This window comes from Eriocheir sinensis, chromosome 59 (genome assembly GCF_024679095.1).
Source record: "Eriocheir sinensis breed Jianghai 21 chromosome 59, ASM2467909v1, whole genome shotgun sequence".
Lineage (NCBI taxonomy): Eukaryota > Metazoa > Arthropoda > Malacostraca > Decapoda > Varunidae > Eriocheir > Eriocheir sinensis.
In genome coordinates this window covers 11,200,677-11,215,181 of record NC_066567.1, presented here as the reverse complement: position 1 = coordinate 11,215,181, position 14,505 = coordinate 11,200,677, and the positions used below count along the sequence as shown (strand labels likewise).

The 14,505-nt window shown below is 42.9% G+C and overlaps 1 protein-coding gene across 2 annotated transcripts in view; it reads left to right on the top strand.

Moving 5' to 3' along the window:
- LOC126985593 (HEAT repeat-containing protein 1 homolog) overlaps positions 1-14,505 on the top strand; it is a 95,496-nt gene that overhangs the window by 36,355 nt on the left and 44,636 nt on the right. For both annotated transcript variants that reach the window (XM_050840750.1, XM_050840749.1), the window contains exons 6-7: positions 5,988-6,152; positions 12,039-12,238. In XM_050840750.1, the coding sequence (XP_050696707.1) occupies positions 5,988-6,152; positions 12,039-12,238 (365 nt within the window). The remainder of the gene's footprint in view (positions 1-5,987; positions 6,153-12,038; positions 12,239-14,505) is intronic.

Here is a 14,505-nt window from a genome sequence, read left to right as displayed (position 1 = left end):
GTGGCCCTTGATGGCTGGACTTGTAAGGGCAGTGATCCAAGGGAAGAGGCTGTGGGGAGGTGCTGGAGGGGGAGTAGTGTGGGCAGGACTGCAAGGGGAGGAGTGAAGGAGGGGGCGCGATACTGTTCTCTCCTCGATCATGAGTAGGAGTGAAGGGATATGTGTTGTGGGACTCCAGGATAGTGTGGATGGCAGGTGTGTGTGTGTGTGTGTGTGTGTGTGTGTGTGTGTGTGTGTGTGTGTGTGTGTGTGTGTGTGTGTGTGTGTGTGTGTGTGTGTGTGTGTGTTTACCTAGTTGTATTTACCTAGTTGTGAAATACAGGAAAAGAGCTGTACTAGGCTCGTGCTGTCCCGTTTCCATAACGCTTATTATCCAGTTTGTCTTTAAATTCATGAATCGTTTTTGCAAACACAGTCTCCTCGTCAAGTCCGTTCCATGTTGTTATGCTTCTGTTATGCTTCTGTTATGTTATTTGGTGTCCCATTGTCAAAAGCTGGCGCTTTTGTTTACAAACACTGGTCTCTCGTGAACTGCGTATGTTCAGACCAGTAAGCATAGCCCTGTACAGTCTTACAAAGCTTTTTAACACATTAAGAGTTGCTGGAAGGCTGAATCAGACATACAGTACCACCATCCTCGCTGTTTTTAGAACGACACTGTGTACATATAAATACAACTCGTACAGAGTGTCGTTCTAGAAACAGTGGGGATGGTGGTAGTGGTACTATATGTCTGATTCAGCCTTCCGGCAACTCTTAATTACGGTTAAAAAGCTTTGTGAGACTGTACAGGTCTACGCTTGCTGGTCTGAGCATGTGCAGTTCACGAGAGACCAGTGTTTGTAAACAATTGACGGTGGGGACGCCAAATAACACAACACCGGCTCAGGCGTTTCTAGTATTACCGTCCATAGGTACGTATCAACGTGTGGTTTTCAGGTTTTGTAAGTTTTCTAAAATACAGATAATGAAAATTTGAAGTCATCTATGTTTTTTATTTGAAATATCAATAATATCGTTTTCGCCTATCGGAATTGTGGATTTATATCGGGTATCGGTTATCGCCTATATTTTTGTCTCCAGTTAACGAATATCGGTTATCACCGATAAGGTTTTTCATTATCAGTTGTCGGTTATCGGGAATAAAGTTTTCTGTTATCGTGCCCAGCTATGGTCCCCTCTCTCTCTTCTTCTTTCCAGTGTTGTTAGTCCTAATTTCTCCAGTCTTTCTTTCTTCATAAGGATGTTCTCTCAGAGTTTCTGGTAATTTAGTCACTGCTCTTTGTATTCTTTCCAACTTTCTAATTTCTTTCTTCAATCAAGGTGACCACACTAATGCTGCATATTCCAGTCTTGGACGTATCATCGATGTTATTAGTTTCTTCACCATTTCTTCATCTAAATATGTAAATGCTGCTTTTATGTTTCTAAGAAGATTGTATGTTTCCCCAGTTATCCGGTCTATATGTTTTCCAAAGGATAACTTGTCTGTTATGATCACTCCCAGATCTTTTTCTTCAGTTTTTTCATGATTCTTTCATTACTCAGAGAGTAGTTCCCCGAAGGACCTTGTGTCCTTCAGTGCCTCAAAAACTCAATTTCTCCACCTATCAACTCGACACAATCTTCCAAACACCTATCCCCTATTCTTCGACAACACTCAGCTGTCACCTTCTTCAACACTAAATATCCTCGGTCTATCCTTTACTCAAAATCTTAACTGGAAACTTCACATCTCCTCTCTCGCTAAATCAGCTTCCTCGAGGTTGGGCGTTCTGTATCGTCTCCGCTAGTTCTTCTCCCCAGCACAGGGGCCTTGTCCGCCCTCGTATGGAGTATGCATCTCACGTGTGGGGGGGCTCCACTCACACAGCTCTTCTGGACAGAGTGGAGTCTAAGGCTCTTCGTCTCATCAGCTCTCCTCCTCTTACTGAAAGTCTTCTACCTCTTAAATTCCGTCGCGATGTTGCCTCTCTTTCTATCTTCTATCAATATTTTCATGCTGACTGCTCTTCTGAACTTGCTAACTGCATGCCTCCCCCCCTCCTGTGGCCTCGCCTCACACGACTTTCTGATCAAGCTCATCCCTATACTGTCCAAACCCCTCATGCAAGAGTTAACCAGGATCTTCACTCTTTCATCCCTCACGCTGGTAAACTTTGGAACAATCTTCCCTCATTTGTATTTCCTCCTGCCTTCGACTTGAACTCTTTCAAGAGGAGGGTATCAGGACACCTCTCCTCCCGAAACTGATTTCTCTTTTTGGCCACTCTATTCAGGAGCAGTAAGTAGCCGGCTTTTTTTTCCATATTTTTTTTTTACGCCCTTGCACTGTCTCCTCTACTGTAAAAAAAAAAAAAAAAAAAAAAAAAACTAGTGCTCTTACCAAACTCCATCACACTGCACTTCTTTGTATTGAATGTCATTTCCCATTTGCGTGACCATTCACTTATTCTATTGAGATCCTGACTAAGGGCTACACAGTCTTCCTCATTGGCTACCCTCATTATTTTAGCATCATCAGCAACCATATTCATATAGCTTGTCACCCCTTCTGTCATGTCATTTATATATATTGCAAACATAATGGGAGCCATCACTGATCCTTGGGGGACTCCACTGGTCACTTCCATCCAACTTGATTTATTGTTCCTGATTACTGTTCTCATTTCTCTATTTGTGAAAAAGTCTATAATCCAATCCAATGTTGAACCACCCAGACCTCCAACATGATTAAGTTTCCATATCAATCGCTTGTGTGGTACTTTATCAAATGCTTTCTTTAAGTCCAGATTCGCAATCCTAATCGTCCCTTTCCTGTATTATATCAATTACTCTTGAATAGAAGTTGATCAGATTAGTTACACAAGACCGTCCTCCTCTGAATCCGAATTGACTGTTTGTTAATATATTGTTGCTTTCTAAATATTCCACCCATCCATTTTTTATAATTTTCTCACACATCTTTGCTACTACACTTGTTAATGACACTGGCCTATAGCTCAACGGGTCTTCCTTACTTCCTCCTTTATGTATTGGGACGATGTTAGCCCTCTTCCAGGCTCTCGGTACCTTCCCTTGTCCTAGTGAGACATTAATCAAGTTGCTCAACTTTTCAGCTATTTGCTGGTTACACTCTTTTAGCACCCAATTTGAAATACCATCCGGTCCTGCTGATTTCCTCGCATCCAATTCTTCCAGTAATTTTCTAACTTCATCTGCTGCTGTTTGTATTCTCTCCAGACCCACTCTATTCCCCGGCACTGCATCTACACCTTCAAACTCACTCTCCCTTGTGAACACTGTTTGGAAACAGTTATTCATCACTTCCACTATTTCACTTATACTATCAAAAGTTTCACCATTAACTTTAACTTTCTGGATCTCATCTCTATTTTTCAGTTTTCCATTTATGAACTTATACAACAGTTTTGGCTGGTCTTTGCACTTATCTACAATATTCTTCTCAAAATTCCTTTTTTCTTCTCTTCTTACTTTGACATAAGCATTCCTCTTCCTTTTGTACTCATTCCATAGATCCATCCTCCTATTTTTTCTCCATTTGTTCCATGCCTTCTCCTTATCCTGCTTGGCGTCTACACACTTTCTATTGTACCACTCTTCTCTTGATTTCTGGCCTTCTTTCATCCTTGGTACCCACTTTTCCACTCCTTCGTTGTAAGTCCGTAGAAAGATTGTCCATTTTTCCTCCACATTTTCAGCCTCAAAAAAAGTATCCCATTGTGCTTCCTCAAAATGTTTTCCAAGTTGTTCAAAATTTGCCTTATTAAAGTTAAACCATTCTCTCCTGTAGTCCTCATTCCTGATTATTTTACCTCCTTCTCGTAATATGTACTCGATAAGTACGTGATCGCTCTTCCCTATAGGGCTCTTACAGTTCATCTCCTCTTTGGTATCTGGCTCCCTGGTGATTATCAAGTACAATCTAGATGGTTCGTCTTCTCCTCTGAATCTTGCATTTTCCTCCACCCACTGTGTGAGGACGTTATCTATAACCAATTCCAAAACCTTGTTCCTCCATGAAGCTTCACTTCCTTCCGTTGACCAGTTTTCCCATGACACTTCCTTACAATTAAAATCTCCCATTATCAGAATCTTATCCTTCTCCTCCAGCAATCTCCTTAGTCAATCCAATGTGTCTTCCAGCTTCTTCTTGTACAATTCTTCTGTCCATGAATTGGTTTTTGGAGGGACAAACACCACTACGATATTTCTGCATCCTCCCCTTTGCAGTCTTATTCCCACACTCAAGACCTCCGCTTCCCCTTCGCCATAGGTGACACCCTCCACTGTCCATTCTTTTTTCAACAATAGCATCACTCCTTGTTTATTTTCTCTATTTCTCATCCATACATTATATTTACCATCCCCTATGTTAAATGCATCTATACTACCAGTCAATTTTGTTTCCGTAATCCCCATAACATTGGTTTTCCTTACTCAGGTAATCTCCTATTTCTACCATTGACGATATTAACCCGTTCACATTAGTGTATGCCACCTTAAAGCTGTCTCCTCCTCCCTTCTGTACCACTTCCTTAGGTCCATGTCCATCACTCCAGAAAAATGTTTTCTTTTCCTCTTCTGATCTTCCTTCATTCTTTTCGTTGGCTTGATTCTTCAAGTTTCTTATCGTGTTCCTTTCCTCAAAACTTCTGTCCTTCCTTACCCAGACTTTTTTGTAGGTCTCTGTTCTTGCTAACTTCCTTGACTTTCCCAGCACTTCTTCTGCAGCCACTTGAGACCTAAATCTAATTTTTACTGGTCGTTGGGCTCCTTCTTCATACTTTCCAAGCCTGAATACTTCTTCAATCTCCCCTACCAGCTCATGACCTTCTTCCTGAATTGCTTCAATTACTTGCTCCACTGCCTTCCTGTCTTTCTTTTCCCTTGTATGTCTGATTGGCATGTGCTCTTCATTAATGCCCACCACTATTACAGACTTCTTTTTTCAGCCGTGTCCCTCACTGTTTCTGTTTTTCTTTTATCACCTTGATCACCTTTTCAGTTATTGCTTCGTCCTTAGCCTTGACTTGCTCCTCCACAATTTTCATCCTTAGCCTTGACTTGCTCCTCCACAATTTTCATCCTTAGCCTTGACTTGCTCCTCCACAATTTTCATCTTTAGCCTTGACTTGCTCCTCCACAATTTTCATCCTTAGCCTTGACTTGCTCCTCCACAATTTTCATCCTTAGCCTTGACTTGCTCCTCCACAATTTTCATCCTTAGCCTTGACTTGCTCCTCCACAATTTTCATCCTTAGCCTTGACTTGCTCCTCCAAAATTTTCTTAAAGCTAACATTCTCCTTTTCCTGTTCCTCCTTCCAGACTTTATGCATTTCCTTTATTTCCTTGACTTTAACCTCAGTGTCATCTCTCTTTTTCTCGTTCAGTGTTACCTGCTTGTGTAGGTCATTATATGCATTCTTCCAAACCTCCTACTCTGTCTTCAGGACGTCCACCTCTCTCCAGCGTCCCCATTCTATCTCTCATGTCCTTCATCTGCCTTTCCAGGTCTATGAGCCTCCTTCTTAACATACTGTCTCTGTCTCTGGGTCTCTCAATGTCATCAGTGAAACCCTCAAATTCATAATCTTGCCTTGTTTTTGTTCTGGCCCCCCTACTTGGCGGTGTAAACAATGCCGGCAGTGACGACCAAGCTGCCGCCCCCGCCCTCTCCTCGCTCATTATTCGGTGTTACTCACTGTCAACAGCCTTTATTTCTTCAGGACAGCACGATTATAACCTAGCACGGCTCCCACCTTAGTATCCACGTCTAGGGTTTAGTTTCCACGCAGCTATGATGAAATTTTGCAGCAGCGTCTGTAGAGCGGCTGTGTCAGTCCGCCATCATGTGTGTGTGTGTGTGTGTGTGTGTGTGTGTGTGTGTGTGTGTGTGTGTAAGCTTGAGATGAGATTTATGTAACAACATTTTCTCTCTCTCTCTCTCTCTCTCTCAACCCAGGTGAGAGAGGAGCACCTTTCCAGCATGGCCAAGAGCTTGCCACACTGCCTTGCGTCAAGCCAGGAGCAGCTTGTAAGTGGCTGTTACCTGCTGCTGTCAACCCTGGCCAGCAAGACACGCCTGGCTCCCACCCTCACCTTCTCACTCATGGAAGCTCTTATAAAGGTTAGTGGCAGCAGGGCTAGTGTATTTACTGTATATACACGCAGAATGTTCACAAGTGTGGAGGAAGACACCTACTGAAATGGGCATCAGGCACTCCTGGTGAGGTATGTGCTGGAGTTGAAGGGGTGCTACAAGCCTACTAAAGACCCTCCCATGTACTCACTTTCCGTTTCTCTATTGTCTCATCAACACCAGAGGGTAGTTCAGCATGCTCTCTTAAAGACAAATGTTCTTACTTTCCACACCACACTACATACATGCAACACAAATCAAAATTCATCATACCAAAAAAAGAAAATTTGTCCTCAGTCCCAATCTGGGGGCCAACAAATTCCCCCTCGGTCAGACTCCCCTTTTGGTTGCAGACATAGAAGGTGTCTTGATAGCTCTTCCTCCTTTTCTTTATCAACTCTGTGTTTCCCCTAATTTCCTTTCTGTAGAACACCATCTCTCCTCTAAACCTCACCTTCTCATCCTAACGGAAACACATGTTTCAGAGGCTACCAACAGCAATCTCTACTCTGTTCCCTCCTACTATCCCTATACTAAATTTCAATCCAAAGCAGGATGTTGCATCTACGTGCGCAACATCACTTGCTCTCGTGCCCACGAGCTTGACTCTTCAGAATTTATCACCATATGGCTAAGACTTCATTGTCATTATATTGCTTAATACATCTAAGCTGTTTATCTTTCACCTAACTCTGCCAACTATGTAAATTTTTTTGTCTATTTGAACTTTAAAAGGGAGCACATCTTGACCCACTCTCTCTTCGCTGAAATCTTCATCCTAGGAGATTTCAATGTTCACCACCAGCTTTGGCTTTCATCCTTTTTCACTGACCAGCCTGGTAAACAAGCCTACAGCTTTGGTCTCCTCAGTGACCTTGAGCAGTTGGTTCAGCACCCTACACCCTTCCTTACTGACTCCTGGGGTTTCAGTGAAACTTTTTCTATTACTTTAGATTTCTCAAAAGCATTTGACAGTCTGGCAAAAACCTTTGCTTTCTAAACTACCTTCCTGCAGAGTTTATCCTTTTCTCTTTATTTTTAAACCCAGTTTCTTTTCTGGCCAGTCTGTCTCTGCTGTGGTAGACAGTCACTGTTCTTCCCCTAAACCCATCAATAATGGTGTCCTGAATTTTTCAGTTCTACCTCCTACTCTGTTGTTCATCAGTGAACTCTCCAACACAAACTGTCCTATCCACCTGCATGCCATCACTGTACTCTGCATTACTCAACATATTTTGACACAAGACCCTCTCAACAGCTATTACAAGACTAGGGTGAAAATTGCAGAATGCATCACAGTCATGTCTCTTTTATCTGAAAATCACGGAGTGTCGACTTTGGGTGTGGAAATGGGTCATGTCGGGTTGTATTTTTTTTGCATTATTTTTTCCTCAAAAATTACAAATCCATTGATGTATATTTATTAATATCATGTGATAACTCAAAGTGTCGCTTCCCTGCGATTCTTATTTGCATTATTTCCCCGTCTGGGAGGTCAAGATGTGAAATTTATTTTTAGAGTTTTGTATGCTGTTATTGTGCTTCTTTTTCATACTTTTTTCAAGTATAGAGTAAATATGATAAATACAGATCTCTTTGCATAACAAATACATAGAAATATATGAAAAAAACGTAAAATGGCTGGATGCTCAGTCGGCAACAATGGACGGGGCAAGGCGGAGTTGAGCAGCCGCACAGCTGAAATACCTCTGTGCTGCCGCCAATCACCAGTTCTCATTTCCAATTATTTTGAAGTCTAACATGTATACTCGTAGGCTTTGCTCACTAGTTTTTCAAATAGTAAAACCGTACATGTAGAAATAGGAATAAAGCACTTGCAAAATACGCTTGAAATTTTGCAACAGAATTACACCTACACGAATTTTCTCAATAAGTATGCATATATATATATATATATATATATATATATATATATATATATATATATATATATATATATATATATATATATATATATATATATATATATATATATATATATATATATATATATATATATATATATATATATATATATATATATATATATATATATATATATATGTTTTTCATATATATATATATATATATATATATATATATATATATATATATATATATATATATATATATATATATATATATATATATATATATATATATATATATATATATATATATATATATATATATATATATATATATATATATATATATATATATATATATATATATATATATATATATATATATATATATATATATATATATATATATATATATCTGAGTACCGCTATGGCGAGAAAACTAGTACACCCCATACCGCACTATGTGCAAATTTTTTTTTTCTTTCAAAACACTCGAATCTATCCCAAAACCATAAAAAATGTTGTCATTCCCCTTTCCGTAGCTTAGAAGTGTACCCCCTTCATCTCACCCGCAGCCCGCCCACCCGTCCAGCCCGCTCAGCCGAGAGCGAGTTCATGCGGCTGTGCCCGCCACTCCGTTTCAGCGCGGTTTTGTAGTTCCACACTTTTTACACTCAGTGCATCATGGAACAATTATATTTCGAGAAATAAGACCGGTTTTGAAAATTATAAAATGACGATACGGTATCGTCACCCGTATGGGAAGCAACATTTTGTTTTTGGCAGAGGGTGGTAAGCTGTCCTGAACTTTTCCTTTGTTTTTACTATGTGGCGTATCCCATAGGATCACGAGAACCTGGGAGAGGCTAGCCCAACTCTCTAGCTATCACGTGATACCCGGCTGGTCTTCGGGGAACCAAAACTTTTCGCGAAATAAGACCGAGTGTAAGGGTAACTCAGTGACGATGTGGTATCGTCACCCGTACTGGCGGTAACATCCAGTGGTGACGATACCGTATCGTCATCGGTACTCAGAGGGTTAACACTCCTGGAGTAACAAATAAAAAATAAAAAACATAAATGACAGCAGCTTAACTGTTCAAAGGGGCAAGGGTATAAGTATGTACAGGTAACTCGATTTATGCGAGTTTGGTTTACGTGTTTTTTTAAATAACGCGGGGTTCAAAATCCAAAGAAATGTTTAATTTACACGATTTTTCACTTATACGCGATATTTTATGGATTGGCCACCAGATGTCTCACGCAACTGGACTCACATGGCGCCGCGGCCACACAGCTGAGCTCAGTTCTTCCCGCCCGCCACTTGAACAACAATACAGTACCCACGCTGCCACGCTACTCAACAATAGGGGTGGGCTGGCACCGGTACCAGTACCGGTACTAATGGTACCAGCTATATGGTACGGTACCGGTACCAGACTGCTTGGAACCGATACCAATACTAGCCAGTCGCTCATGGTGTCCCTCATTTCTTCCTCACACGATTGAGGCTGAGACTTAGTGCCTGAGTGGACATCTCGGTGATATGGATATTCTCTCTCTCTCTCTCTCTCTCTCTCTCTCTCTCTCTCTCTCTCTCTCTCTCTCTCTCTCTCTCTCTCTCTCTCTCTCTCTCTCTCTCTCTCTCTCTCTCTCTCTCTCTCTCTCTCTCTCTCTCTCTCTCTCTCTCTCTCTCTCTCTCTCTCTCTCTCTCTCTCCACTGAATGAAGTGAATATTTATTTTTTGATAGAAACCTACCTCTTGTTTGATTTACATTGTTTTTGATTTACGCGACCTCTTCAAGGACACAATACTCGCGTAAATTGAGAGTTACCTGTACTAAACACTTTCTTAAGAGGTATGTACTTGTACGTAGGAAAGGCTGCACGGGTTAAAAGTGTCGTTAAATAAAAAATTTCGGATGAAGGATAATTTTTAATTTTTTTTATTTTTTTATTTTTACGTTGTTGCCTATTGCGCCGGTAGGCATCTTCCCGGTGGGGCCTGATGGTCGGCCCAAGGCTTCTTCCAGGTGGGGCCTGATGGTCGGCCCAGCCCGTTCTGGCGCAGGCGAGTGTTTATAGTGGTGCCATCTTGCATTGGCTCATGCTGCCCCCCGGAACTCGTTCTTGATTCGCTTGGACGGCTTCCTCTAGAGTCCGGGTTGATGGGTGGTCTTCAGGACAGCATGTGGGTAGTTTTAAGCCACTCGGCGGGGACTGAAAAATCCGAGTGGTAGCGTGAGGATTCGAACCCGCGTCGTCCATCACGTGGCGAATGTGGGTCCAGTACGCAATCACTTCGGCCACCGCCTACAATACAATGACATACAAGGGAAAACAGATCAAGTAAATGAGCTGACCAAATCTGTTGACAAAGTCCTCTGCAGTGTCTGTGTCGGCCAAATTTTTTTCAGCACACATATAGTTTCCTGATGCCATGTCTCTTTTTGAACTTTTGGAGCCAACCAATAGAGAATTCACATGGCTCTTTGAGTTCCATGAGTTCATAGAAATGCTTAGCCTTTTCCATGATAAGCGGGCCAGTCACTGCACGTCCCTCGCCGCGTTTGGTAAGAAACCACTCGTATAAAACTTTGTCCAGCTCTTGCAACTTTGCTTCCTTTAATGTACAGAATTTTCCATAGTCTGTGGAATGACAGAATTAACCACGGAACTGAGAAATTTGTCTTTCTGTTTTCGTATGCCGTACAGAGTGGTAGACCCGACACTAATCCTCTATCAACACTGCTCTTCTCACACCACTTTGTCTTCTTACAAACAGAGGAGAGGGTGGCTGTGGGAACTAACAGTTGAGCAAGTTGCTGGAGTGAGGAGTGCATGGGAGGTGGGGGACAAGGAGGCAGGGGGGAGGGAGGGAGGCAGGGGTCTTATGCCGCAGTTACACTAGTCACTGCTACCCCTGGGGTGGGCGTTTTTGGCTGGGCTGGGCACCCAGCCCAGCCAAAATTGCCCAACCCAAGGTAAATTTGAGTGGACGCGCTGGATCGTTGTTCTCCCAGTGGTATGGCTGGGCGCACCGTGCAAAGTTGCCAGATTGTCTTACTCAGCCTCTTATATTTACCGACTTCCGACTCAAAAACTGTCTCGTGGACCCCAATAAGGAGATTCACTTATAATTATCATTAAAATAGTTAATTCCTGATGTTTCTTGGCAATAGTTAGGCGTCAGAAACTGGTAAATACTATGCTCTGAGTACGACAATCTGGCAACGGTGGGGCGCAGCAGAGGTATTGAGATACTCTAGTATTTAAGCATACAACTAAAAACAAATTATCCTTTATAATTAAATATATAAATATTATATTATTATATGATGAAATTATTAGTTTTCTTGTATAATTAATGATCACTAACGGCACACAAATTAATAAAACACAGCACCTTCACACTCACTTGACTTGGAAACCAGATGTAAACACACACAGGCCTTCGTCAAGCCAACGCCAACGAAGTCACCGTGGCATCCCTAGAAAAATCAATTTAATGGCCACAAGAGGCCATATATGCCTCTTGGAGGGCCTCAACAATATTGGCGCAGTCCTCCTCATATCCATGGTTGTCATGCTTTGTTTACATCTGGGCTTGGCGGAAGAGCGCAGGCGGCTGGACTGGGCAGGCTTCTGTGTGACCACTTGTGTTATAAACCAGGCCTACGGCTGGCTTCCAGCCCAGGCAAAATCGTCCAGCCCAGGGGTAACAGTGACTAGTGGACAGGATGATGGGACTGAGGAGTACATGAGGGGCAGGGAGGCAGGCAGGGAGGCAGGCAGGCAGGCAGGCAGGCAGGCAGGGGAGGAGGGGTGTTAACTTTTAAAAGGAGTGTATGATCTTCCCTCCCAGCTCTGCTTCCCTCCCAGTACTCTCTACCAGGGACAGGCTGGTGGGCTGAGAACTATGTACCTGAGAGGCAGGAGGGAGGGGTCTTAATGTTGAAAAATGGAAATGTATGATGTAGCTCCCTCATCCGCTTCCCTCCCACAGAATCACCCGCCACCCCCGGCACTCGTGGAGCAGTGCCTGTTATGCCTGCTGGTCTTGGCACACCACCAACCCCTGAAGGAGCTGGCACCTGAGACAGCAGTGGCTCTGTGTGGCACAGCACTGCTGGAAGGCCTGGCACAAGTGGCGAAGGAGAGGAGTGTGGCGGCTCTGCTCTCTCCCTATGTTGCGGGTTATGTTAGGTAAGTGTGGAGGGTAATGATTATGTTGTAGGAAAAACAGATTGGCAAGATCACCAAAGGCGTTGGCTGCCGGTTGTTCTTTCCTCCCTGCCGCTCTGCCGCACAGTACCAACACTGATCTTATCCTCTCATGTGTTGGCTCTAGGCAACACATGAGGGGAAGAAATAGTTGTTGGCAGGGTGTGGCAGCATGGCGGGGTGGAAGGGACCCACGGGAGCCACCGCCAAAATCATCCCGCCAATCTAGTTTGAGTGTACTGGAAGCAACGCTCACCAGCACCTTACCAGCACCAGTATAATAAGCGAGATGATTGTGTATGCACATATTGGTGCTCTTGAACCTTGCCTCAACCCTTTCATTGCTAAATGCTTGCAGCAAGTGTTAGGCGTATTTGCTTGTGGTGTTAAACGCTCGCTGCGAGCTCCACCCACACTCAAATCTCCCACGTATGAGTGTGTTCCAACACTAATTCTCACAACACAGGATTGCCAATTGAGTGGGTTCCTCACTAAATTTGGTGGAAAATCATATCAGCCCAGCGCGGCAAATGTACGGACAAGTAACTGGTGGATGTTCTTGCCCAATATAGCGGCATTTTTGCATAGCTTCACCCATCACCTGACTGATTCTTTGACCAAATAGTTGTAAATATTGCAGTTGGCAATACTCCCTTGCCAGAATCTGAAAGAGAGATGTCCGCAGTTACCCCAATATGGCTGATCATCCCGCTTGCACCGATGTAAATGTTAACATTCAACACTCCCTGAACGTGCATATACATTCACAAGAGAGGCATACATAACCGACTTCTATAGATCTGGACCTCCTCTTTCCAACGGTGTTTTTGTTTTTTAGCTGTGATGAATAGTTTTTGAGATACAGAGGTTAAAAGAGACCCCCCATTGGGCTGCCTGACTGCGCCTGAGGGGATAGTCGCGTCCGCACCGCGTGCAAGGAAAGGGTTAAGCGTGTCACTTGTACATTTTACTGTTTTGTGGGCGCTTTAATTTTCCTTAAATTGGTTTAAGAAAAATGAGTGTCCACAAAACTGTAAAATGTATAAGTGACACGCCTAAGAGGCAATGATGTTCAAGAGCACCAATAGGTGTATACACAATCATCTTGCTTATTATACTGGTACACTCGGCCCTCGATTTAACGGACCCCGATTTAATGGATTTCAGATTAAACGGACCTCAAAATCTCAACGGACAAATACCCAGCAACGGACAGAATGTCCGTTGCTGGGTAGATTTGTCTGGTGTGATACTGGCTTTAGAAACATCGAAACCCTAAAATAATAACAATTTCACAGAAAGTGATATTTTTCATCAAAACTGCTTGCTTCGCGTTTGAGCCAAGAATAAGAAATATCCCCCTAAAATTCGATTTTCTGTTTTTCGCATTTCTACTTTGGTCTATGTTCATGGATAACTGTTTTAAAATATCTTAGCGGTACGATGCCTGTTTCCAATGGAAATTAGTCATTATCTGACACTATCTCAGGCCTGGAGTGGTGCGAGACCGCGCTCTAGAACAAAGGTGTTATGTGTTTATTTCATTATTTATATGATTTTTAGGCAGTTTTTCGATATATGTAGCTGCAAAGCAGCTGACTGACGAAGTTATTGACAAGCTCTCCTCATACTACACAAAGGCTGTCAGAGACAAGCATGAGACTGTTGGTAGCATGAGGTCAGCGATAATGGCCAGCTATTATCACCACACTGCCACAAAAAATGAAGAACATCGGCTGTTCCCCAAGAGTCAGTCCTCATGGTGCTGGGTGCAGAGAAGCCTGGCAAAAGGGGAGAGACCAGCACCACACACTGACAAGAGGATTTACTTGTCCCACATATCATACGACAACCTCAGCCTCATCAGGACGGTGTACCGTGACCTCACAAGACCAGAGCTGCTGGAGAAGTGCCTGAAGGGGTGGACACAGAACAGAAATGAGAGCCTACACGGAAAGGTCTGGAGGAAGGCTTCAAAAGACAAATTCTGTGGCCTACATAGGACTGTCTTTGTGTCCCAGGTCACAATCCTGGAGCATAACTTTTCGCACAGTGAAGCCAACCTCCTGACCTCACTTGGGTTCAAGAGGTCCTCCAACTTCATAGATTCTCTTGAGCGGAAGGAAAAGAGGACAAGCAGAACCAAGAATGAGGAGATGAAGAAGAAAAATACAAGAAAACAAGCCAGCAAGGCAGCAGAAAAAAACATTATAAGCCTGGAGGCTTCTGAGTAAAAACCTGTCTACAAT